This window comes from Neopelma chrysocephalum, unplaced genomic scaffold (genome assembly GCF_003984885.1).
Source record: "Neopelma chrysocephalum unplaced genomic scaffold, ASM398488v2 Primary Assembly neopelma1_25, whole genome shotgun sequence".
Taxonomy (NCBI): domain Eukaryota; kingdom Metazoa; phylum Chordata; class Aves; order Passeriformes; family Pipridae; genus Neopelma; species Neopelma chrysocephalum.
In genome coordinates this window covers 39,237,101-39,264,865 of record NW_020897694.1, presented here as the reverse complement: position 1 = coordinate 39,264,865, position 27,765 = coordinate 39,237,101, and the positions used below count along the sequence as shown (strand labels likewise).

General features: G+C 42.2%; 1 protein-coding gene across 1 annotated transcript in view; it reads left to right on the top strand.

Annotated features, from left to right (window-relative positions):
- EDAR (ectodysplasin A receptor) overlaps positions 1–27,765 on the top strand; it is a 72,579-nt gene that overhangs the window by 18,909 nt on the left and 25,905 nt on the right. Inside the window, exon 2 of the mRNA XM_027675231.1 lies at positions 27,180–27,248. Coding sequence (XP_027531032.1) covers positions 27,198–27,248 — 51 coding nt within the window. The 5' untranslated portion in view covers positions 27,180–27,197. The remainder of the gene's footprint in view (positions 1–27,179; positions 27,249–27,765) is intronic.

Here is a 27,765-nt window from a genome sequence, read left to right as displayed (position 1 = left end):
GTGGGATACAAGTGTCACATGGGTTGTGACATATGAAGAAATTACAACCCAAGAATGTCCACCACATCAGAGATGTACCAATAGAAATTTTGTCCTACCTGATGCTGAGTCCCTTCATCTCCAGTAACAAAAAACTGTGCTTCTAGACACTTGGAGGCAAATATGAGCAAGGGTTGCAGGGCAGTGCTGAGCAGCCTGCTGCTGTGCCTCAGCAGCCTGTGCCCCAGCTACTCCTTCCCAAGGAGACAGTGGCCTGGTGCCCTTGTGACTGAGGGCACTTGAGTTTAACCCATGCTTGATGTCTGAAGATAGATAGATAGATAGGTTCAGTTTGAAGAAATGTTTGCAAAACTGAAACATGGAAAGTTGCACATGCTGATTACATCACATTTATTTCAGTTTACTTTGTGACTCATAACCTTCCTGAGTATATGCAAGCAAAAAAAGACTGATAATTTCTTGTATTTAAATAAAAACTCATCCATCATATAAAAGAGACATCTGGTCTCCAAAGTTCTTCCTCTATCCCCTTGCAAGGTCAAAGCCCAGTATGCTGCTGTGTGAGTGTACCCTCAGAGCAGGACCACTGGTTTGAGCGAGAGCATTGCACTTTGTGCAGAGACCAACTGAAGCAGGGTGGCTTGGGGGTGTCAGGAGAATTAGCAGCAACATGCTACCTCAGTCCCAGCAAAACCAGGCACAAGAAAATGTCAATGGCTTAAGCTTTTATTCTTAATTGCAAAACTGTTATACATTTAAAAATGCACATTTCCAGTACCAAAATCTTTATGTTCTTTGAATGAGTTCCAGATTTTTATGTTTTAGCTGAGGTGAACCCCTCCCACAGTCCCCCCCCGTTACTCATCTTTCCAAGCACTCTTTCATCTTCTTATCTTTCAGACTGTAAGATCTCTGAGAAAGAGACAGTCTTTATTTGTGTACTGTACAGCACCCACATATTTAACACTAAACTCACATGTTTACCTACACTGTAAAAGAGTTGCCAAACAGTGTGGTTTAAGAGCGTGTCAGGGGTATTAATTTCTAACTATTAAGAAGGGAGTGAGAAACAGCATGAACAAACTGTAATTTTTTGTTCAAAATGAAGTGATAGAACATGGAGTGCCCAGAAGATTTCAGAGAGCCTCCAATAGAGCCTTGGTTAGTACACAACCAAGGTTGTCTGTGCAATGACAGTTCTGTGCCTTAGCTTCTTTCTGTTCAGTGCAACTTGTACATTAATCACAGCCATCATCATGAAAACATTTTGATAAGGATGTTCTCAGGAGGAGCTGGAGAGCTCTAAAGAAGCTGCAGTCACTGTGCTCACACTTAACAGGCTCTGTTTGCTCAGGGAAATGAAGTGGTTTTGGGTTTTTCTTTACCTCTCCAGCCTGTCCCCATTTATCCAGCAGATCTACTGTGTGAGGCCCTAGATTTTTGATCCTGCCCTCAAAATTCAGGCCTGCTTTAAGGTTGGGGGTGCAGTGTATTTGATGACTTTTATTTGTCATACTATATAACACCTATACTTATATGTTCAGTTTATAGATAAAAACACAGCTAGTTTGACTCTGTATGACACTTTTTCACATGATGTGGTTCTTTTTTCTGGTGACCTGCTAGATCATGAAGTAAGTAAAAAAAATAGTATTTTCGCCCTCAGTTCATTCAGAAATAAGTAACTGCATGGGCACCAGCCATGGGAAGTTTATATATGTTTTCTTTCCCTGACTACCATCATAACCTGAAATCAGAAAATCACACTGCATCTTGCTTTTATGTGGTCTCAAAGATGAGATGTTTTGGTGTTGCTTTTTTTCTGCCTGTGATTTTAAAGGAGTAAAAGATGCTTCTGAAGAGCTGTATTCATTTGCCTGCCTGTCTGTGGCTACTGCCTTTTAAACTTTGCTACGTAAGATGTCCATGTGAGGCTGGCAGGTCCGACACAGGACTTTGAGGGAACTTACTGCCTTTTGGAGTGGCACACTGGGGTAAGGCAGGGTGCCATAGGACATCTGAGATGCTACCAGACACCTGTACATGGGCAGCTGTGTTGAGCACTTTCTGAGTCCAGCAACGAGAAGAATTGCTTAGTTAGCAGCTTCAGATCCTCTCCTGTGTCATCAGACAGCTTCTTTTTCCCCAAGGACATAATACATTTCTTCTTCCTTGCTCTCATGGGGGTTCCCAGCTATCCAAATAAACACAGTTTTTATGCTTGTCACTGCATATGGTGGATTCCTACCTTGAATGTAAATATGGTCCCCTTTACGACACCCTAGTAAGGTTTAAAAATTATAGAGATACTTTAATATCACAAATATGAACAGATTATTAACTCTTAACAAACTTTTATGAAAATCAGAGAACAAAATATAAAAAATTGGCTAAGGGATAAGATTAAAGCAGGATTTTTTTTTAAGTTTTAGCTCCAATAACATTGGATGTCCAAAAAGTGAGCTCACTCTAATTTTTTTAAATTATTATAAATTTCCTGTGCCTTGTGTAAATTGCCCTCTTTCCAAAGGAAAAAGATCAGGCCCTGACATTACTGATCAAGTAATATCATGCATACTTTAACAGATACAACTGCTAGATAAAGAAATTGCACCTATCTGGTAACATAAATTGCTTTTTTCAAGCCTGACCTATTGCAGTGTCTAGAGATTTGTTCTAATACTTTGTTCAAACCTTCAACTTAGTGTTATCATAGAAAGGAAGATCATTGGCAATTTCAGAGAAGCTCAACCTCTTCTTTTAGTCAAGACTCACTTCCCTCTGGATCCATTTCTTTATTAAAGACACATGACAAAGTGAAGTTAAAGTATATCTGCATCTGAGGAAGGATGTGGGTTTGTTTCTTGTAGTGGTAGTAGGCTGGTCAGGATCAACATACGATATTGCTTGTGAGGAATAATCACATTTAAAAGTCTAGAAGAGAACTACCCCTCCAGCATTCCTTCTTGCCCCAGACTTCTGGCACTTTATTGAAACTGTCCTTGTCCCCATTACATTGAACCTGGGAACAGGAAATTTGAGTGTGTGATGGCACTGATCTGTAGTAATGAAATATTTTTAAAAACCTTGTTTACTTTGCCTTGCACTCAGTGCTAGAAGGTATAGCACAAGAGCTGTCTTGAAACAATATTGCTGCTGACCCTCGGAGAGCCTGTCTTCTTGGCGATTGCCATCAGAAGCCAGAGCGGAGCTTTCACACTCAGGGATTTAATGTTTTTTCTAAATATAAGTTTAGGCCAGCTAGTAGTACAGGGGAAGCTGTATGAGGGATGAAGTCTGGCACATCTGAGGACTGTCTGTCTCAGTGCCTTGTGTCAAGATGAGGACTGGTCTTCTGTGTCCACCACCACAGAGTTCTCCAGGCCAGTTTCACAGAGGAGTTCGCATTAATGTTAATAAAGGTTACACACAGAGAGGAGCAGCCTTTTCAGCCAGTAATTTGTTCACATACACACACGCAAACCCTGCTAACACTTTCTAAGCAAATTAAACCATTAATAAATTCAGTTCTAATTCAGAAAAGAGTTTTAGACAATAAAACTGGGAAAAGGCTTTGGAAAATACAAACCAATTCAAATGTAGGATTTGCTAAGTGAAACAGTTCATATGTTTATGGTATTTTATCTGATAAAATTGCTTATTTATTTTAAAGGGAGCTAAAACCTTTTCTAAAACCACGGGGAAACACCACCAGCCAGATCTTCTTTGTATGCACCATTTCATACCATCTGAACTCAGTCCTCAATGTGACCAGTGAAGTTCCTTGGAAATATGCCCTCCAATTGTGCCAGGAAAACATTAGCTGCCTGGAGGCACAGACTGCCAAGACCTGTAGCAGCACCAACAAGCCATTCCCAAAGCAGGCGTGTTTGGTCCAAAGGCTGAGGAGATTTTCCCCTCCCAGAGGAAGGGAGTGATTGGCTTAGTAGCTTCCCATCCTTCCTAACTGGAAAGCTGCTTTCTTTGCTCACACCAAAGCAAAAAGAAGAGGGAAAAAGCAGCCCAAATCACATCACCCTAGCTTTAGGACCCAGAGCGTAGCAGTCCCAGTGTTCACAGTGTGAGACACAGTACCGGGCACCTGAGAGTGGTGAGGTACCCACAGGGTGTCCCTGCTGAAGAGGAGCCCCAGGAGGGTCTCCCACCCCCCGAACTGCCTGGGTCAAGCAGGAAAGTGAACTGCAGAGTATTGCCTCCCTGCTCTCTGGCGTGTCTGGGTAGGGCGCTTGGGGGAAAATATGGGCTTCGTCAGGATCACTGCTCAACACCATAATGGATGGCTAATTATAGGTCTTGCAGCGAAAGAAGCAGCCCCACAGAGATCTTAAGCTACTAGACTTTAAGTAGGGATGTTATTTCTGGGATATTATTCCCACAGGCCAAAGTACAATTACAGTGGTGGTTTATGCTTCCTTGAAAAAAAAAAAGAAAAAATTTAAACGAACAAAGTATATGGTTTTAAATTAATCCTCTTATAAAAGACTCACTTGGACACAGTTTCATGTTTTGCTTCCTCCTTGTATTTCCAGTGATATCTGTGAAAGTCTCTGGTTTGAATCTTCGCACAGCACAGGATAAAGGGCCCAAGCAGGTACAGCGTGGCAAGCTTGATCCTGCAAGTTTGGATACTTTCTTTGAAATCATCAGGAAACCTGATCCTATATAACAAAAAAAGAAAGAAGCCCTTTGCTATGCAGTACTACTCCAAAACAGCCAAGAGAAATTAACGTTGTACCCTCTACGTAGAGGACAACAAGTTTCTGAAGCAAGTCAGGGGTCTACTTTATTCTTGTTGGGAGCCTAAAAATATGGTTAGTTACACCTGGCTATTCTAAGGTGAGATATGGCAATACAACTCTTTGCATGCATCCTAATTAACACCAAGAAAAAGGTTCCCACAAGTTGTCCATATTGGATCTCTCCCCAAAATATAAACTGTATGAGGAAAAGATTGGGAAAAATGAGCGCTCAGATTTTCAAGCAGGTGAGAAACCATATTGCCCTCTCTAAAGTGTCACTTCCTTGGGCAAAGACACAGAAAAATGGATGCAGTTTGAAAGCTTGGAGCTGGCATGCAAGTGGTCTTTGCTGGGGAATGCACACTTGAAAATAAAATCCAACTTGAAAAAAAAATGGGCAGAGTATGAGAGGGTTAGGAGTAGTTTGCAAGCTGTGCCTTAGGAAGAGGCAGTGGAAGCGAGGAAGAATTAAACTTTTAGAACTGAGGACCATGCATGTCTGCATGTGATAAATTCCAAGCCAGAGTACTATTTAAAGGGTCCTTTGAGTTCACTTGGGATGTCATTGAAGTGCAGAAGCCCAAGGTTTATACATGCCCAACGCTTCATGCTGTGCTACTGAGAAACAGCATGCAGTGAGGATGGTGAGAAGTCATTAAAACAGAGGGAAGATAATAGATAGGACCATATTTTTCAGTCTTGTTCATATAATAACCTCAATTCCAAAACACATAGAAGGATTTTATGAAAGGATATACAAATTGTACATAAGAAAAGGCTTGTTCATGGGAGCATGCCTCCGGCTTCATGACATGGTAGAAAACGCAGCACTGTGTGTGCTCAGCAATACTTTCCATTTCCATTTGGAGTGTGTGGGTTTGGAGCATGTGACTGGAGTAGTAATGTTTTAGGTTTTACAAAAATGAGCTCTGAACTTTGCAATGTAAAGGAGGCTCAGGCATTTTATCTAGAAAGAGCAGTGGGGCTTTGGTTGCATGGCCACTCTGCAGGGAGGGAGGTGGTTCTTTGCAGGCCTGCACTCCCCAGACTCAAGCTTGATGACATTCCCTTTCCTAGACATCAAGGATGCTTCCCTAACCACAGTTTAAATAGGATGCCTGTTTTCTGATCTTAGATAGCACTGTCAGCAGCTTGATACTTCAAAGACCATGCTAGGCTGCTGGCTGGGTGCCAGTCCCCTGGAGGAAGGGTGCCCACATGGCATGGCACATGGTCACTTGGCATGGCAGCTGGTGTTTCTCTTTGTCTCATTTCCAGTCACCAGTGCCAAACCTGCCCCTTTGGTGAAGCCCAGGATCTCACCTAAAGCCATGCCCACTGACCACACGCCACACAAACATGATTGCCTCTGCAAACATGATTAGTTGACTCTGAGATGTACAAGAGCCTGGGGAGTAGCTCCATCTTTAGCAGAGAAAACCTGTTCCCTGAGATGCAGGTATATGGGAACAAACGAGAGTGGATGTGAGCACTTTAATTACCAAACTAGGTAGTCTGTAGCAGAATTATCCCAACCTCCAGTTCTCTGAACACATTTAAAGGATGAAAGTGCGTGATTCATGTGCAAAAGAGGCACTAGTCATCACTGAATATCCTAGTCATAGAGTAAACTGAGTATTGTTCTTAAAGCCTATTGGCTTTCCAAAGATTTCAGTTTGTGTGACAGGATGCTAGATGTATTGCCCAAATGGTCTGTCAAATCTATCACAGTGACAAGGAAATACTGTGCTCTCCTCCTTCCCTCTGAAATTCCTTGAATTCTGGTGCCAGCAGTTCAGCTGATAATGCAAAGAGGGATGAAAGCAGACAGCCTTGTTTAGAAAAAGTGACTTTTCAAATGGGCTGTGACAGGCTCCCTTCATCTTTCTGTAACATGTCATTTCGATGCAAGCAACAGACTTCAAATAAACCCATTGGTGCAGCAAAGGCTACAGCACTTCTCATATTTTCACTAATTGTGATTATTGATTAATCGTTAATGTACTAGTGATTATTCCATTACTTGGAATATATAGAATGTTGCATTTCAGGCTCTGAGCTCAAATTTGACTATTTTCACAAGACTTTTAAAGTTTCTGATCAGGCTGCTAAGTGTGGGTTTATGTTAGGGTAGGTCTCTGGTGCTTATAGTGGTATTGTTTTGATAGGGAAATTATACAACTAGTTCCTTTGAGTGCAGTGAACATACACCGGTTCTGTCTACATGATCATCTTTTATTAATTCTGTCAACTGCCGTATAGAATGTGCTCTTTGTGTGTCATGGCTCAAATCCAGATGCCGCCAGGATCACTGAGAACTTTACCCTAGACTTCAGTGGGATTTAACCTGCACAACTGTGCCTGATGCTTCACCCCAGGGAAGAAGCAGTCATGTTCATCCTCAAATGCCAGGTTGTACCTTTGAACCAGGGTTGTTCAGACAACCCGTGTCTTCTCAAGTGTCTAAGCCCCTCCTAGTCCAGGGACCGTGTCTCTATCCCTCACAGGTCTGGAGTTAGGCACTTCAGTGACCTCTGTACCCCACCAGATGGAAGCCGGTGTGTGGAACTGTTCACAGAGACACAACCATGTCCCTCTGTGCATCCCAGTAAACACTGCTGGAGAGGATAGGTTTTAGATCTCTAATACAACAGAAAACTCTCTAAAGGACAAGTGAAAAAAACCCTACCAAGAAAACAAGGCTGGGCTGACTGTGTTTGTTTTTCTCAGGGCAGACAAGCACCATACAATGTGTGACCAGAAGCTACTGCTTGCCCACCATGGAGTTAGCACAGCAGAAGAAATATATCCGTGTGGCAACAATGGTCTCAGCACAGAGCCTGATGCATGCTTTGGGCTTTGCCTCTCCTGGCTTAGCCCCAAAATACATTAAAGTAGCCTGGGGGCTGCTTTGACTTGTATCCAACTATAAGGGCTCCAGTGGACCACAGAGGCACACAGGCAGGGTATAGTAATGGTTACAGGTTTTCTAAGCTATCTGAAGCATCTATGGCAGCTCGTCAGACTGATCCGTGGCAAGATAACTAAAGTCTACTCAGCTGCACATGAGCTCACCCTCCTAAGACAGGTCCAAGGCTTTACAGAAATAAACATGTTTACATAGAGCAAATGTTTCCAATATTTGCTGCTTCCAAACTGATCTACAGCAGTCAGTCTATCATGGCAATTATTGTTCTGTGTTTCAGCCCCTCCCTTTAAAGCATAGTCCTACTATGCAACACAACAAATTCTGCTAGTCTACTTACCTGTGCAGTTCTTGCTTTAGCCTCCATTACTGCAGTGTACTTCCAGGATAGCCTCCCTTCTCCTAGGATAAGCTTCTGTGATGTGAGGCCAAGAACAGAAACAGCAGCAGCGCTGCACAATGGATTGGCACACTGTGTTTGAGCTACCTAAGGATATGCATCTGAGGTCTGCCCATGCCTTCTTTGGTTTGGAAAGACAGCATTAGCCTTTTCTGATGCTATAGAGCAGTTTTTCATATATCTATGGAAAGATGATGTCTTCCCTATGAGAGGAGACTCCTCCTTTTCAGCTGCAGCAGAGTCAGTGAGTTTCATACGGATACGTCTCAAAAGTTGCAGGTAGAAGTTCTGCCAACATTCAGACCTTAAGCACGGGGTGTCAGTGGCAACTATGTGAAGCATGAGAGAACCATTAAATATGTGGCCCTCACACTGCTTTCTTAGGTGCATGGTGATGTAACTCTCAGATTGCTCCAGGTTTTTTCATGCTGGATATTAAGTTAGTTAAGTAAACAGATTGAGAATGCTCTAACAGCCACCTTCAGAAGAAGCCCTAGAGGTTTAATGTGCTTCAACTTCATGAGTTTAGTTCATTCTTCCTGTTCAGTCCTCTCTCAGTGTCCCCGCACGTTTACAAGACTTAAATGTTATTTTAGCTTTTTGCTCATGCATTCATCATAATATGTGAAAATCAGAGTTGACACAATGACAAAAGTTGTCACATTGAATACATTGTTTACTTGGTTTGAACAGTTATTTTTATAGTCTCTCCAGAGAAAGTTTCTTATTCAAATTTGCCAGAGATACTCAACAAGTTTAACTAGAAACTTGGCATTTCCTCTTCCAAAAATTCTTCGAATTATATTTTCCAGCAATGGACTAATTAACAACATCTTGCTTTACAGAGGCACACATCCTTATGCACTTGATTTCCTCAACATATCTGCACCTGGAGTTTAGGGATCAGCCGTTCGGCACAGCATCACACAGTCAGTAGACAGCTCACCTAGGAGGCACACTGATCAATCCTCAAAATTCAGTTTTGTGTAAATGAGGGATAAAAATCCCACCAACTCATGACAAGGGAGATTCTTCATGCTCAGACTGAGATTTCTTCAGTGTTCTACACTATATATTTTGCATACTGAATCTCTCACCAATTTAATTTTCCCCAAGGCATTCATACCATTCTAAGGGAAACAACTGTTCTTCTCCAAACCAGTGGAACGAGACATCGTGTTTGACAGGAAAGGCCCAAAATTTATGTTTTGCTTGCTTCAAGCTTCAACCTAAATTTACCAAACAGTTTCCAAGAAGGATAGTCCCTTGTTATTTACATCCACTGAACACCACAGTCACCTGTGTGATCCAGGACTGTCTGTGTCTGGATTATTTCCATATTGATACCTGCAGACATTTTAACCTGGAGGATGGGTAGTATACTTTAAATTTTATTTATGACCAATAAGGAATCACCACCATGTTTAAATTTTTAGCTTAGAAATATAACCTCCCACAAATTTGGGCTAGGTAGATTCACTAGCACCATAAAATACTTTATTATATATGCTTTTGGACCCAAGAAATCATGGACCTGTTTGCAAGAACTCTGCAACTATCACTATTAGCCTATAGGGCTGAAAACAATACCCCTAGGTACAGCAAATTTGTTAGTGTGACTTGCAATCGACAGTGTAGTGAAGGTAGAAGAAAGTGAGGAGACATGGTAATCCAGCAGCAGCAGTAGCCATGATTTCAGGGAGGTTGATAGATCTTACCACAAAAAAGGAGCTGAGATCTGCATCCTAGAAATATGTTGATTTAGACTAAGATAAATTTAGGGTGAGATTACCACCATCTTTCACAGCTCTACAAAAGACAAAAGAAATGGCTAGAAAAGGTTAGTGTCTGGCTGTCCTGTCAGCTACCAGTGAGCAAAGTGGTTTATAAAAGAAAAGGAACAAACCCCCAAACTTCGTCATTCTACAAAGTGTCATCTATTCCGTTTCCGAATTATATAACGTTTTAGGCTTTAAGGAGTAAACAATGTATTTCTGCTTCTGGCTCTTCAAACAGCAATTTGATTTGCCACTCTCAGCTCTAAGACAGTGGGCTCACTGCATGTCCTGCCTTGCCTCCTGTCTCCTCCTGGTGCCTGGACACTGAGCTCTGTGCAGGCGGCAACACCAGCTCCTCTCGAGCCCACATGGAGCCCAAGAGCACCCAGCAAGATGTTTATCTTGCCCACATGTGCCCTATCTCTGCCCCCCTTCTCCCCTCCCCAGTGCTATAAATGCCTGTCCCATCATAGATCACAGATCAGATGTGGAAGCATCGCTTTGCTGTGCATAATGTTTTTTCCAACTTGCCCTGCAGAAGCAACACATACATCTTTTTATCAGAAAACATAACTAATCAAAATATATCAAAATGATTTGGGAGGTAGATCTCACAATCTGTCTTGTTCCGGAGGGGAGGTTGCTAAGTCAACTAACTCTAAGCAGTACTGCAAGGTGCTACAGAAAGTACTGAAGGAGGTATTCCATTATGAGCTACTTTTGTGTGAGCTGATCCAGACAAAGAGAAGGCTTCCTCTATTTCAGATAAATTCAACAGACTAGAGCTGGCTTTAATGTACACGCAAGCTTTCTATTCAGGATAAACTCAAAACAGTGTGGTCCCATCACAACAGCTAGAATTAGAATAGCTGGCAGATCAAACACACAGTCTTCCCCCTTTCTGTACTTCTCCAAAAATGTTCTGTTAGCACTGGCTTGCTCATGTGACAGTGTAAGTAGAGCTTTGACCTGTTTGTTAGACCCTTTTCAAAGCAGATACTTGATTCAAGCAAGTGCTTGTGAAGTCAAGCAAGCAATAATACACCTGCAAGGCACTCTGGTGTATTTTTAATGCACTGTCTTTTGAGGAGACTAAAAAAAAAAGGTAGAAAGCTAAAAACATATATTTTCATCATCCGTCTCTTTTGTCCTTGGGGCCTGATTTTACTGCAACCTGTAAGATGGGGTTCTTTAAAACTTTACCACCTGTAGCAACGTGGAAATTTCACTCTCTGAACACCCTTTCTGTTTACTAGGAGTAACAGTGTTAATAATGGGAAAATCTTAGGGTTTGTATGAAATTGAAACTTCCCATATTTCTTCTAAGTTGTTGATCTTCAAAGTTCAGAGGTGCCGGCTGTGCAGAAGCAGTCACTGCTTTGTACTAAACAAAGCTTCCGAGAAACTCAGTGTCTCCAAGTGAAACCCATCTTTCAGTCTTCCACACTGAGAAAAAAATACAGTCAACACTAATCCATTGCAGATGTACTCCAAAAAGACAAGACATAAGTTTCACTATAGCACCTCCTAGGCTCTACATATTACATATCACTCTGCTTTGTTTTTATGCTCAGGACATCAGTTAAATGCAATTAGTTTACCTAATTTTAACATGGCTGATCAAAGAGCAATTAAATATCTGCAATGCGTATTTACTGAGGTCTATAGTTTTGTGTTGTTTTGTTAAAAAGATATTATCTATTAAGGCATCCTCAAGTAGTTTGAGCTCCAAGTTAGCCACTAACTGACACAGGAGATACTCAGAGAAGTTAATGGACAAAGGGGAGCAATTTCTTTGTTCTGTTTAAAGCAGAACTGTTCTTGCCAGCCCTCACAACTGGATTCTCTCCTGACCACACAAGTGTTTTTACCCGTAATACATTCAGTCCTCAAAAAAGAGACATTAGAATTTGAGGATGAAAGCAGATTTTTGTAGTGGAAATATTGCAAAGATGTTCTGCCAGAAAAATCTTTTTCAGCAACTTGAGCATTCAACTCAAAATAGCAGCTCATGATGCTGAAGTCACTGCATTCATCCAGCATCACAGTGAAGATATTTGAGCTGGCATGGCTCAGCAGTCTGCAGGAGATATGATGACAGTTTTCTGAGGGTGCAGATTGCTTTTGTTCTCCAGATGAAAACATTCTTACCATGGCAGTCTCAACAACCCCTTCACCAGCCTGGCAAAGCAAGGAGCATGAAGAATGGAAATGTGTTGCTATGGCATCACTAACAGAACAGCAAATTTGGTCGAGTTTACTCCAGAAAAATGAAAAACCCAGGGCAGTTGTTAGGCACAACTGGAATGTATTTGCTGCTGCATAAATAGCAACACTACAAAACTGATATATGTCTTACAAATGCAAGATATTTTTTCTCATCTTGGTAGTAATGCCAACACAGATTATGGGGAAGGAAGTAGAAGAGCAAGTCAGAAAACCTACCAGCTTCAAACATGTAGTAGCTTAATAGATGAGATTTTATAGTCTCTAGTAGATCCCTAGCTGACTGCAGGACCTTTATTGTCTCACAGCCTCATCTGGGGATGGGCAAAAAAAGAGCTTATAAACTCTTCAATGCAATGCTTTGAAGGGTGGCCCAGGATTTCATATAATTACTCTGTTCAGCTTTAGACATTCACCTCAAAAAAGATGAGGTCAAGGTGGAGAAAATCCAGGTAGAAGCACAAACATCCATTGCTCTAGAAATTGTGGCTTAATGGTGCAAGACTGGATGAATCAGGACTGTTACGCATAAAACATGACCAAGTTGAAAGATGAGGTCAGACACAAATACCTAGGACACCATTGCAGAGCAGAAGGAAATAATCTGTTCTTCATGTTCGTGGTGGGTAAGACAAACAGTAGCAGGTCCAAGGGAATGAAGAGAGTTATAGATCAGATGTGAAGAATCCAGTGCGGCAAAGCACTGGATTAAATAGAAAAGGGAAAACTGTGTCATCTCTGTCACTGCAGGTTCCCAATACCCAGTTAGATAAAAATTTTTTGGTGTGACGGAGAATGATTCTCTTAGTGTGAATCAGAAGGCTAGACTTAAGATAACTTCTTGAATTTCCATCTGGTCCTAGTTTTTTGATGATTGAATTATTTCATAACTGTTAATTATATAATAAGCTCTTATCACAGATTGTACAGAATCATCTTTTTTTTCTTTTTTTCTTCTTGACAAGATGCATTTTACTGTACTGATAGATTGAATTAACAAAGATCTATATAATTCTCTGTAAAGTCTGATGGCTTTATATTCTAGTGGTTTTGGTGTGTCTTGGAGGTACATAGACTTTTAAAGAAAGTACATCTGAGAAGAAGCAGCTGCAACAATCTTGTTTTAATTAGGCTAATTTAATGTAGCTCTGAGATTTGTTTTAGTATAAGCTTTATTCTGTTAAAGTTACTTCATCCTTAAAATCTCTCAAAAAATAGATAGATGAAGTATAGGAAAAACATCCATGCTGGCCTTTCAAAAGGCATTTTTATGTTAAAATACTTGGCCACAAATACCATGCACATAGATACAAACTAGAAAGCTGTCAGATGTGATAGAAATGAAATATAAGGAGAATTAATTTCTTCCATGTTTAGTAATAAACTGCATGAAGGTCATGAGATGGAGATGCAATATTCAAACCAGTAAGCATCTATGATCCAAGTTTTCCAGTAAAGATCCATGTGAACTGAAGAACTGTTTGCAGTATCATCTGAATTGTAGGTGAGTTTAATCCAAGGAGAGCCTTCAGCCTCTCATTGCTGCAATTACAGTGAGTTCTTAAGTGCCAAGACAGTAAAAAAAGTACTTGAATTTACATCTGTAAGCTATTCTTCTTTCTTATAACCCTGATAAATATGAATTAACCATTAATTACCAAAATTTTTTTTAATCTTCTTAGAATTATCTTAGCTAGTTTTAGCCTGCTCTGCTTTCTGTCTTGCACATCTCTGCTATCCACAACCTGAGTGGAGTGACATACCTCCAACCAGGCATGTAGTGTTTCCCCTCTGTCAGAGACCTACTACACTGCTTCCCAACAGCCCATCTCTCCTATCCAGAGCCTGATGTAGCCAAGTTCACCCCTCATCCTCCCATGGCCATACTTATCAGCTATCAGCTGCATGGAACCTAGTAAGGACATTTCTCTGAGTGCATTCTCAGACACTTTTTCTCTTCCTTATAAAGTCTAGATGTGATCCACCAAACTGTAGTGAGGTAAATCTGCATTCTTGGCCACAAGGCCCTCAGACAAAGCCATCCATGGCATGTCCAGCCCTGAAAAAAAAAAAACAAAAAACCAAAGAAAAGCAAGGCAAAGCAAAGCAAAGGAAAGCAAAGAAAAACAAAACACAAAGCCCAGTGAGAATCTCCTCCTCCACAAGCTCTAAAATCCAAGGACTGATGAGTAAGCACAAACTTACAGCAAGTTCTGCCTCTTCCTAGCCTAGAGGGATCCTAAATAGCTCTAACACTTCTGCCCACCTCTTCTGCAAAACCTGTTTGAGTGTACCCACAGGGGAACAAGAGCAGTGACTGGGACTAGTGCAAGTCATCAGACACAGGTATAGTCCTGGTGCAAGTATCATAGAATCTTTAGGGTTGGAAAATACCTCTAAGGTCATCAAGTCCAACCATTAACCCAGCGCTGCCATGGGTTTAGTCCACCACTAAACCATGTCGCCAGGTGCCACATCCACATATTTTTTGAAGTCTTCCAGAGCCAGTAACTTCCCTGGGTAGTCTGTTCCAATGCTTGACCACCCTTTCAGTGAATAAGTTTTTCAGGATATACAATCTGAACCTTCCCTGATGCAACCTGAGGCCATTTCCTCTTCTATTGCTTTTCACTGGAGAGAACAGACAGACTCCCACCTGTCTACAACCTCATTTCAGGTAGTTGTGGAGAATGACGAGGTCCTTTATTTTGTTTTCTTCAGGTTAAATGACCCCTGCTCCCTCAGCCAATCCTTGTAAAACTTATGCTCCAAATCCTTCACTAGCTTTATTGCCCTTCTTTGGACATGCTCCAGCACCTCAACGTCTTTCTTGTAATGAGAGGTGATTATACAGTTTACATTTCTCTCCAGTCTGAAATAAGACACAGAGAAGCACCCATCTCCTCTCAGGGGGTACAGCTATGCAACAGCAAAATCATTATAAGAGCCCCGGTGAGAGAGGGTTTAGTCTAGCAGGGTGATTGAGCTGCAGAAAGCACATCTCTCCCAGGGACATGTCCTGGGCAGTCCCAATCTGCCTGCCAGCGCAGGCTCCTCTGAGCTAACCGGTTCCTCCACGTGCACTGCTCAGGGCGAGGCCTTCACTCAGAAAAGCATGACTTGCCCAAGTGCCTTCTCTCCTACCATGTAATTCCTGTGTTTCACCTACAGTAGCTGTCCACGTATCCTTCAGTTTTCCAGCTCCTGGGTTCAGGTCAGAATATCTATATGTCTCCCTTCAGGGTCGTGTATAGCTAAGTTTTGTCCTACCAACTAATTCTTCGCTCTAATTCTTGTCACCATCCCCAGGCGCTTGGCAAAACGCAGCAGAGCTCTGGGGGAAGTGCAAGCAGGTCTCTCTGTGCTGCCATGGGGTAGACATCCCTGCTTTCCTTCAAGCAGTATTCTCTCATGCCCGCAAATAGGAGCTTGAGCCTCATCACAAAAATGGTTTAAGCATCATCATCTTCCCCATCCCACTGCTTGGCACAGGATGGCTCCAGTTCTGCTTCCTGTGCCATTCCATCATATTGCAATTGCTTCCAACCTGGAGGCACTATGCACTGTGATTACCTCTAGCCCTGGAGGACCCATTTCATTTTCTAGAGTCATGTAACCCAGACTCCACCAGGTGACTCAATTGGCTGTGGAGCTGCTAGCAGGCAGGACCCTGCCAAAGGGCAACCACAGCCTGTCCTTGGCTCTGTTGCCTTCCAGCTATGTCATATTCTCCATTCCTGTCCCCACCCTCAGTGCCCTTTCTCCAGCCCAGCCTCCTGGTCTGGACACTAGCTCTTCATGCCAAGACTTTTTCCCTGGTTACTGCTTCTGCCCAGCTTGATCACTCCTCCCCAGCTGCCCTCCGGTCTTCATTTCTCTTCTAACCAGAGAGCAGGCAGCCCCATCCCACCCAAACCCTGGTATATAGGTGTGGCAGCGCCTTGTGGCGTTTAACTCTTAGGCAGTGATCAGAATAATTAAGGAGCCAGATGGAGTCCTCCCACAGCTTGGCCGCCCCGGGAGAGCTGGGATGTGCATACATTACCCCTGCAATCTTGCACACGGTGTTCTGACACCACACAGCTCCTGTTTTCATGCCATTCCAAGCAGCCTTTGACGGATACAGGTTTGCAGCGTGCAGACAGGACCTTTGCCATGTCGAAATGCCTCCAAGCAGCAACCACCCATGTTGGCAGGCTATTAAGTTTCTATAGAATTTTGACAAGCCTCCAGATGAACATCAAACCATCCCAAATCTCCTGAGGGACTAAGAGTGAGAAAAAAAGGGGGGGGGGGAAGAAATTAAAAAGAAAAAAAAAGAAATTAAAAGAAAAAAACAAAAAGAACAACAAAAAAAAAACCAACAAAACCAACAAAACTGATTTCACATGTCGTTGTTCCCTGCAGCTTTGTAGCTAATTTAGAATCTGTTGATCCTGGTGCCAATAAATAGTTTGTCTTTAAACTACCTCTGTACTCAGACTTGGTTTCACCTTCAGGTTAGCATTGGTTGTTTAGCTAGCAAGTCAGTAATCTAACAGCACATATAGAAGAGATATGAGTGCATATTTGTTCCATTAAGCAGAACTTCTCACGGTAGCTAAAAATTTCTCTGGGAAAACTTGCTTTCTCAGAAGGTAAGTGCAGTAATATATGTGCTAATGCACTGCCCCCCAGTGGAGTCGGGCTCTGGTTCAGGAGATCGAGCTTTTGCTAAACTTCGCTTCTAAAGTGCGAAAAAAACCCACTCATGGGACACATGTTAAATCAAAACATTAAATTAACCATTGGTGGGGCAGTGTTAAATCTATTCAAATATATTTAATGGGGAGAATGATTCACATCAGATTTTAATTTTTCAGTGCAAGATAGTGCCGCCCCAGAATATCTCTTTTCTCAGCAAGTACTGCAGTCAGAGGGAGCAGAAGGTCTTCACTTGCTTATGCGTGATGCTTCACATTTCAGAGATTCTAAGAGGAGCAATAGGAAGTTCTCATTTTTAAAGGATAGCTAAGTGTAAAATGTCTTGAGGCTGACAAGGTGATAGACATAACCATTAAAGCAGCTGGAAGGAGCTGCATTTGCTCACTACAACATCCCTCATCGTCCAGTAGGAAAATGTGTCACTTTCTGGTTTGTAACAGAAAAGATTGTGTTCATTTGATCATATTGAATGTTTCTGGAGATAACTGGCTCCTTGTCTTCCAGACTTCTTAGGACTGTCATTGCTTGACAGAGGTTTCCTTTCCTATCATCATTTAGTTTTCCCTACAGCAACAAAGAATAATATAAAACCTGAGGTTAGGTTCACAGTTACAGTCAGGCTCTTGGCGTGTCCAAAGACTCTTCTATCAAAAAGAAGATTCAGATGGCTACAAATTTAAACTTCTAGATGGTAGAAATCAAGACCATAAGACCATGGTATTCGCAATTGCATCCATTATTCTCTGGTGTTATCCTCTTCATTTTTCCCACAATACTCAGCCACATTCTCATCACATAATCTCCATGTCAGGAAAAGGTACTGCTTCTGAAACCACATCTCCATGTTTTCTTGTACTGGAATGGGATGAGGCAGTAGATGTGCATATGGGTGATAAAAATATCTCTTCTGCTCAGCAGCTTAGTTGGGTTGTAGCACCATAAAAGGCATCTGAATCAGCTAGATTACCAATTAATGGAGGGGAGAGAGGACGAAATATAAAGCTGATGTGAAATACTGTATATTTTAAGAGAACATGTAGGCTAGGCTACTCAAGCCAGAAGCAGGCAGCATCCCTTTCCAGGTGACTGAAGGAGATGGTTATAAACAAGCTTGCAGTGCACATGGGAAAAACATCATCTGCCGCAGCACAACCAGGAGTATAGCTTCCTGTCTGCGTATATATTTGCTGAACACCCCATAGGCTTGCCTTCCAGGTTGTTAGTGTGCCAGCCTGAACTGCCCCCTTGACCTGTGCTTTCTGGGGTGCTGCTGTCAGGTCAGCTGATGCCAAAACCTGGCCTTCAGGCATTGTGGGGTGGCTAGCACTATGTGCAATGGTTTCCAGTTGCCCCAGTTCCCAGGCCACAGGTATCCAGGCTGAGGCAGCAGTGGGACCCATGGAAGGCAGCCCCATGCCTGCCCTGGGGCAACTGACCTGACAGGAAGTTTGCTACCTGCAGCGAGCAGCCCCTGGACACCCCTGGCCCCTTCTCTCAAGATGGGTGCTAGTAGCCTATTCCCTCTCCCATAAAGCTTATTCCCCTTCTGTAAAATTATAGAAGAAACAGAGACGCTGAACAAATTAGATGTACAACATGACCTGATAGGTAGTACCAGGCTCATGGTACTGTCTCCATGATAGGAAGTTTTAATTCCTAAATAAAGCAGGTGCCATGGGCTGCTTGAGCTTCAATAAAACCTTTGACACTCATATGCATAAGTAACATGAGATAGGTCCAACAGGTCACATCAAAAGAGCAATTATTGAAGGCTCCTGCCTGGTCTCTCAAAACTAATCTTATTTGTGTTGGGCTGCAAGTTGCAATCAGAGCTGGCCGATCATGACATTTTGGAACGCAATAGCCTTGCTGAAATGGCCAGGGTGCAGTCACAAGGCTGTAACTTTGTAGAAAGGAGGTCAAATGGTTACTCATACAAGCTTATACCTTGCATGGCTTTGCAGGTGGTGGTGTCTCAAAGTTTTCATGATGTACATGAGGGTGGTGGTGGGAGAACCGGCACGGAGAGTCAAGTGATGTCTTTTATTAGACCAGCTGATAGACCTAAAAAAAAATAAACATCTCAAGCCTAATTCCTTCAGGCCCAGAAAGAAGCAGTAAAATCCATGCTAACTGCAGGGTAAAACCAAGAACACTTGAATCAATCTTGCTATGCTAATAAATCCCTCCACATGAGACAAAAAAGTGGAGCATGGGGGGGTGTTACCTGGGAGCAAAGTGACAGGCCATAAGCTCCTACAGAGGGGAAAAAAGGAGGACGGGGAGAAAACAGAAAAAAAAAGTCATTAACACCTGTGTTGTATTTTTAAATACGATTACGTTTCTGGTATTTTGTAATTAACCGAAGTTAATTGTGAGCTCTTGGCTTGCATATTTCCAGCCCAGAGGATAACCAGTTTTTAAAACTATCTTGCTACCTTGAAAGGCTCAGCTTGACATAGCGTACTAATGAGTTTATCAGATAAGGTACCACTAGGCTTAATGTACTCCTTAATTAGGAATGTAAACACCTTCATTAAAAAAGAAATGAGGGCCTCAGAGAAATTATGAAAAGATTTTATTATTATTGAGTCAAAAGAGAAAATATTCCAACAGAGAAAGCCATTTCTTCCTCCTTCTCTAGGAGCAGAGGCAACGTGCTTTGTAATTGCAACCCTACACAGCATGTTAAGCATAGACATTCCACTCCACTAGGACATTATCTGAGATTGGTCATCCAGGCTGAACAGAGATGGGAGGGACAGACAGCCTCTCCGAGGGCACGTGGGTATAAATAGATGTGTTTGTGTACACGCACATGCCTCTAAACATGCAATTCCTATAGACATGGCCATATGATGGGCTGTAACTTCAGTTGTTCTCAGCCAAGGTGGTGGGTCTTCCTTCTCTCACCTGTGTGTGTGGTGGTTGGCATGTATAGCAGCCTTAGCAGGTCATAGCTTGCAACTACCCACAGATATGGGAGATTTGGTTGCTCAAGCATGTTCCTCTGCCTGGCATTGGCACTGGAAGCTATTTTTTGTCCATTACATCCCATCCCCTTGCTGGTACCCCAGGGGTACCCATGCCCACGAGATGGGTAGGTGGATGGGGCTCAGTGGACATCCCGCTTGAGGCACAGGGGCCCATAGGCCTCATCTGATGCTGCAGGCTCCCTGTGCCATGCCCCACAGCCACCTCCCCCCTTGGGCATCCCCGGCACGGCGCCTGCTCGCTGTGTGGCTCCTGTTCCCAGTGGAGAGCTTCTCCTCCCTGTGCTCCCTCTCCCTGCTCTTCCCAACAATGGTGTCCTGGGCAGCTTGGGATGTAGTTTTGAATTTAAATGCAGCCAGCCTTTAGTTTACAAAAATAATAAATTTCCTTCAAACACAGTTATGTAAAAAGTAGAATAATAAAAAACCTAATGTTTGTTGGCAGCGTATGTATCCCTTTGTCTGTAAGACAGAGGCCTGTTGACAAACAAGAGGCTTTTCTGGGACTCTAACATCAAGTACCAAAGCTTACATGGCCACCACCTAATACTGGCTCCATTACATTTACCAAACAGTGAAACTGCTGCAATGTTGTTTTGCACTTGTAAAAGTAAAGAGAGTTTGTGGCCAGGATCCTCCGGATGACATCCTGCCCTATGCAGGAACCTGCTCAGGGGTACCTTCAGAGGTACCAGCATGCTGTGCTGCAATTCCCTCCCACTGCAACCCAGCTGCTGTTCACTGTGCCTGTAAGATGCAGTAATTCAGATGTTTTCATGTAAACCGTGGAAAAAACAGAATTGTGTGTTGACCTCTAACAATATTCTGGCTTTTAGCTAAGAAATGCAAATGTGCTGCAGAGCTAAGAGCAGACATTATTTGTTGAATGGTCACCATGGGATTTCTATTCTATTTACAATTTCAATAAATTCTTTCAATGGTCACTGCAGGATTTCACCTCAGTTCCTTCCTGTAAAGCATTTCTAAATTACTCCACCTCCTTCCTATCCATCAACCATTATGTTTTTAAAGGATGACAGTCTCTGCACCATGCTAAAATTCCTCTGCTTCCCAAATATTGTGAGCTTTGAAGGTACTCAGCAGCTCCCAGGAACAGACCCTGAGAAACAGAAGCAAAGTGTGAGTTCAAATCCATATTGGTCTTAATAATGGAAGACAAGACTCAGGCTGTTCTTGCTATGTTATCTGTCATCTAAAATGCATAAAGCATGGTAAAAAGGAAAACATGTTAGAAAAGCACCATCATTGCTTTAGTGGTTTGTATTTTCCTAATAAGCTTTTAATTTTCTGCTCTGAATGGAAAGCAATACCTGTCTCAGGAGAGCTTCTGAATCTAAATTGAGTTGTTTTCATATCAGAAATTTTTCCTTGCCTCTGGAAGCAAAATGCCAAATACAAATTTCCCTCAGGCAGGGGTAGATGGGGAAACTTGTTAGGAAGTGGTGATGGAGAAAGCACTGAGCTGATAGGTACTGGGACAATCTGGTATACAGTGGATGACTGTATTGCTGCTCATTAATTCTTTCCCTAGAATTATTAGGCTGGGGAGTCTAACGTGTTCATTTGCAATTTTTCATGGCAATGTAAGATCCATTTCCCACTGTTTCCATGGAAAACTCAGATGCCCTCTGGCAGCTGTGAGCTGGCAGCAGGGCAAGCTCACCTGGGCAGTGGAGAAGGAGCTCTGCCGGGGGGAGAATGGGGCACAGCCCTAACATGTCTCCAGCATGCTGCTACCACCCCCACCATTGCCAATGTTTCTTAAAAGGAAAGCCTGAGCCCTCTGAATACGTAAATGTAAGCAAGCAAACCAGAAAGAATAATTTGGGCCCTGTGCCTTGATAGTGACCCCTTTCCATAGAAATGTATGCCAGCCATGCAAAGTGTGTTGAAAACAGCCTTCCCTTCTTTGCTGCTTTTGCTTTGTTCCTGCATGGTAGTCTTTTTTTTTCCCTGAAGACCTTTTCAGAAAGCTGATGACCCACCTACATGAGAGTCAACACCTGTCTTTCTGTAAGGTGAGAAAGCCGGTTCAAATACAGACTTCCAGACGTAGTTTCCAAATAAGTGGGTCTATAAGAAGCTTGACTGTCCTCAGGTCCTCAGCATATCTTGCCCCCATTAATAAATTAAAAAATCTTTAATGTCTCCTCTTGTTAATGCAGTTCCCACTGGAAAAAGTCTTGTTTCTGTGCACAATCAATCAATTATTTTTCTGAGAGAGTTGCCAGATCACAGGGGCAATGAAAGTATTATGTGTAGCTTGAGCTGTTTTCACTTTCTTTTGATGTTTCAGGTGAAATGGAAAAATGGAGTTGTATCATTTTAGCACTTTTGACATCTCTGTAAGGTAATTCTTAAGGTATTTGCAAGGTCAAAGTGATAAAGAAACAGTGGGAAACAGCGTAGTTGGTGTTGTCCTACAAGTGTAATAATGTACTTTTTAACAACAATACAAACTATAATCAGGGTTATGAAATGGGTTTTTTCCATTATTTCTGTGTTTCATTGTCATTCAGTGATGGGCTCAGAGAACCTTTTCCCCTCCTGAAAGCAAAACTCAAACTGTCTCTTTTTTCACAAGTCTGGAGCTAGACTGAGCTCTGCTGCTGAACTCTGAAGCCTGTGAGGCCCCGCAGTGAGGATTATATGCTTATCTCAATTAAGAAGGATTTAGCAGCATTGGGAGCATACAGAGATTATCTACTGAGCTCATGCAAAAAACTGTGGTAATCTTTGGAAAAGGTGGTTTGGGAGGTTCCTCCCATAAAACCTGGAAACTCAGGACAAGTGCTGGGTTTGCTGGTGGTCCTTGTGAAGTACATACAAGCTGTCTACCTTTATTTGTGTGAAAGCATTTGTCTCACATTCTGCTGTTTTTATAGAGATCTTGGATGTGGATTTATGATCAATTCAGATTTCCCAGCTACTTCGGTATTACATTCATATCCACAGGCCTGATAACCAAACTGCTTAGGAAACCCCAGAAAAGAAATGCATACAGAAATATCAGAATTGGCAAAGTTGTTTAAGATGGTGTTTGTGCCTTTCCCTCTCACAAGATTAAGTTTTGTGTCCTTGAAGTATATCTATGTCAGTGATGAAACTAAAGAAATAGAGACACCAAAAAGCCCCCACCTCTCTATTCATGGCTAGGCTTCGCGAACAAAGATTTGGGGTTTTTATTCATGAAGCCGACTCCTGATATATGCTTTTCAGTTCTGGGCTTACCTGACCAAAAGAGTGTGTAACCAGCACCATGTTCTCTGAGGCTGCCTTCCTCGTGAAGGCGAACTTTGCTGAGAGCAGCAATGTCGACGTTGAGACGTGACAGTTCATGGGCAATCAGGGCAGACTGATGCTCAGGACGTCCACTATCCGCAGAATCAAGCATGGTTCTGATGTTCCAGCATGCTAGAGTCAGTTTGGTTACACCTTTGGAGGCAGGTGTATATGTCTTTGTCTTTTGATCTTTGTGTGACTGCATTTGTAGAAGATGTCGATACAGGGCTTCACAAATGTGGGTAAGGCCTTCGAGCCTGCGTAATGGATTTTTTAGGTGAGATGCAGTATGCGCGGAACTGAACCCACCCTTTAATCCTAAGGTTCATCTGCCAGGGCTGAGTGAGCTTGGATGGTGGCAGCGAGGTCCTCAGGACGTAGGTTTAATTAGAGTGACCTTCTCTTAGATGGATGGCCTTACAGGGCTGATCGAGCTCCATCTGCCTGGGTTTAGAGTTGTCCTTCTCTTCTGTGTGTTCTGGGCTCCCCGTCATCTCCCACGATGGCACAGTCCGCACTGGCGAAGCTCCCACTCTCTCGCTCCTTTCCACGCCTGGGGCCGGGCCCAAGCGCCTGGGGCCCACCTCTCTAACAACATTAAGAAACATACTTCTATTCTTCAATCCATGTGTTTGTTTTCCTTCTCTCTTCAACTGTATTTTAAAGAACAAAAAAGTCTATGACAGCAAATTATTTTTGCACTGTATTACTTACTGAAGCCAGGGAATTAAAAAAATGTCTAAGGTCATCCATCAAAAGCTGTGAGCTTTAGCTTAGACCACCAGCGGTAGTAACCTCATTGTTTGCACATTTCATATATTTACTCCAACTATACTCATGGATCCTGTAAATATCATGGCAGTGCTACCTTATAAATTAATTAAATTGTGAGATTTAAAGGTTAACTGCAATGAATGTTGCTTTTCCTCCTTTAGACAGCATGAACTAAGCATTTTCTTCCTGTTGATTTATTTATTTATTTATTTATTTGTATCTGCCAGTTCTTGGTAAGAAACCACAAGGACTGTATGCAATGACTTTTTGTCTGAGAGGAGAAATATTTGAGCAATAGGTTCCCAGTCATCTCTTTTCCTGTTCCCCAAATTTCCACCTTGCATTCTGTGGGAGAGTAGCTGAGACAAGGAGTCTCTAACATTTCTTTCTGTGGTTGCCACTGGGAGAATAGTCTTCCCTTTCCTGTCAGCATATGTGTATATTCTTGCCAGCTATTAACGAATATGCCCAAAAGACAAATATAGCTGTAATTAGCAACCCCCGCTAGTCATGACGAGGCTTGCTGTGTGTTGCACACCTGATCCACAAAGACACCGGTCTGTTTTACACCTCCTCTCAGGAGACACCCACACGTCCCAAACAAAAACACAAATCAGGATCTGTAGAGGGCTCAGCAGACAAGCTACCAGAGATCCCAAATTCCTTAGAAGTGATAGCATAGTCCCAGCAAAAAATACATGTCCAGCTCCTTCCCTCTCCCTGCTTCATACCATCCCACAGGAGAGCCATCCCACAGTCATTTGCTTCAGTCAAAGTGGAATAATTCATTAAGAACTAATTTCTTTTAATGGTTAGGGGTTATAATAACTGGTCACTCTTCTTCCTGCTTTTTGTCAGAAGCTGTCTGGTTGTCCATGTCTTCATAGTTGTCAGCTAGACAAAAAAGGGATCTTGGCACTAGAAGATCCATTGTTGTGTTGATGGGATTAATGAGTGACAAATAGCATGGTGCAGATATAACTTAACATGTCTGAAAACTGAAAACAAGCCCACGAGCAGCCTGGCATTTCTTGGCAGATACCTTCAGGTATCACCAAGCTGAGTAACTACCTATGGCCCATCTACCTTCCCCCACCTCCTGTGTTATAAAATGAAAGCAAGTTTTTTGAGCTTTAACTCAAAAGGAGGAAAAAAAAAACCCCAAAACTATACCCTCCCAAACAAACAAACAAGAACAAACAAACAAACAAAACCAAAAAGAAACCAGCAGAAAATAGCACAGCCAATTTATGGCAGTGTACTTGAATAGGAGAATGAGTACTTAAATTTAACTTTTTTGGTATTCCAATTTTGGGAAAAAGTCTCCCCTGTAGTTCTAGTTTGGCCATGTTTAGCACTTTGAAATGGCTTTTCCAGTTAAAAGAGTATTTCCCATATGCTTGACATATTGCTGCATATAATGATGGAATGCAAAAAAAAAAATGTTTACATGCAAAACATACCCCACATGCATATTTATATTAAGAGACAGAAAAATATTTTATTTATCTATGTATAACTTGACATTTTCAACGTTTTATGTAAATAAATGCCAAATGGAGAATACTGTGTTATATGTTAGTGGGCTACACTTCTTCAGTTCCATTTTTCAAATCTGGCTATGATTGCACTCAAGTATTTCAAACAGCAAACATCTGGGTGGCTTGAAAACAACTGGAGCATGTTTTTGCTGTAAAACATATTCTTACTGTAAAGTTACAGATTCAAGATTTAGTGTTGAAATTTTTGGTTCTGAGCAGCCTCAGACCAGATTTATAATAAATATGATAATTTTTCAGTACCAGTGGGGACACAACCTTAATAATATTAATATCTAAGTTCTAACAAACTCTTTTATAATTAGGGTACAGTTTAACAGACATATACATTAAGACCATATCCTTGGAACCTTTCCAAGCAACTGCACTGCCATAGACAAAGTCTTCATCCAACTTACATGTTTGACACTTTGTACAATTGCATGACTATTTTCCATCTCTTACCTCCAGATTTAGGACAATTTATCTCTGATTCTCTTTTGTTTCTAGGTTTCAAAGTGCAATTTCCTGCAGAAATGAATATACTCATAATTCACGTTGTCCACCCACCCACCCAGTTACCTGTCTCAGCTAGCCCAATTGCTGGAAGGAACGTATAAAGCAAGTTCATAGCTTGATGCTGGAGCGATATAATCTTTGCTTAATCTACTTAGTGTTTAAAAATGTAAATGTTAGCAGCTATCACAAATACTGAAGCACTGCTCTCATGTAGGTTGTATACTCAAATGTGGCACAAAGCAGTAATTGTACTCTTGTGGGAGACTGAAAGTCTCTCAGTGTCTGAGACCTGGAAAATTGAAAGAGTGGTTTACATCTGCTAGGACCAAAGTGTTGCAACTGTATCTCGAACATTTGCAATTTGAAGCTCTAAAATCCCGAGGGCATATTATGTGCTGTAACATTATCATTATATACGTTGTATCAGGCTAACAAAACAATCTGTGCCTCCTTTTCCAGTCTCTTTTTTCACCTTATAAAGGTATCCAGTACATGAATATGTAATATTAGCTTTTATTCAAAATTACTCATTTTAAGAAACTAAATAAATTAACATGTGTGTTTGTAACATTGATTGCAGCCTTTCTTTTCTCCAACCATTTTAATGGCAATTAAAATATAAAGTTTGGCTCCTTCATTGTGTTTAACTTCTTAAATCTGCAGTTTGCTTATCAAGAACAAAAAGCAGCTGATGCTTCCCACAGAAGGCAGTTCTGGGCTTTCTCAGTGGATCCACAGGAGCTGCCAAGGAAAGTGCAGCCCTAGTGTGCTGACTGCCCACACTGCTTGCCATTGGTTCACTCCCTGGCTCTGCTTTGGCTCCTCCATCCGGATCTTTCCTAGGCAAACCTGATCTAGTGTGGTCAAGCACTAAGTGGTGTGGACACAAGCCAGGCTACTGATCCCCAGCCCTCTTTCATTTAGCGGCCAAGATGTAGTTCTCAGTTCCTCTGGGAGGATTTCTCAGTAATCCAAGAACTGTCAGAATTCAGACTTGGCTCCTCATCTTTCACAGATTTTTGTCAATATGGCAAATCCCTCATGCCACTGATCTTCTCAAAGAGAGGAAAGAGATGTGCAGTAAGGGTGTGTAGCATGCGTGTGCGTGCGCACGTGCACATCTCCCCCTCTGTTTAGATCTCTGGGCATCACTCCCATGTAACCTTTGTTCTGCTTTTGAGCCCTTCTGTTCTTATTTTGGCAACACACACAAATATTTACTTGTGTTCATAAACAATCACCAATTCTATCTTTTCAGGTAAAACATCAAGAGAGCATGGCTCACCTGAGTGAACGTAAATGGACTCACGTGTTCCCTTTCCTGGTGGTAGGTATTTATGTATGTACGTGTCTCTCTGGTGTACAAATATAACAGGGTTCTGCTTGGGCTCTTCACAACCATCTGTGAATCGTCATGGCAGAACCACAGATGACCTAGGGACTGAAGCCTGAGGCAGTGATCAGTTTTCATTTAATAAAACACCTGGGCATATGCTGCTTGAACTGTGGCTGCTAGAGAGGAGGGGGAAAGAGGAGGACCCAGGATGGAGCAGAGACAGAAGGCGATGGAAGCACTGATTAGCCTGTGTGTCACATGAAGCACAGCCCTATCATGATTGAGGCCCAAGGCAGTGCATTATCTTGGGTTGATATAGTTGTCCATTGCAGTCACTTTTATGAAGGGGAGGTGTGAGGGTGCGAACTCAGGCATTTTCTTGTGCAGGAGAGCATGAGAGTTAATAGGTCAGGAACCACAGCTTTCAGTATTTTAATGAGTGGCTGTGCCAACAAGCATGAACATCAGTGCTCTGAGAAACTCTTAGAAGGACCAGGTTGCTGAAAAA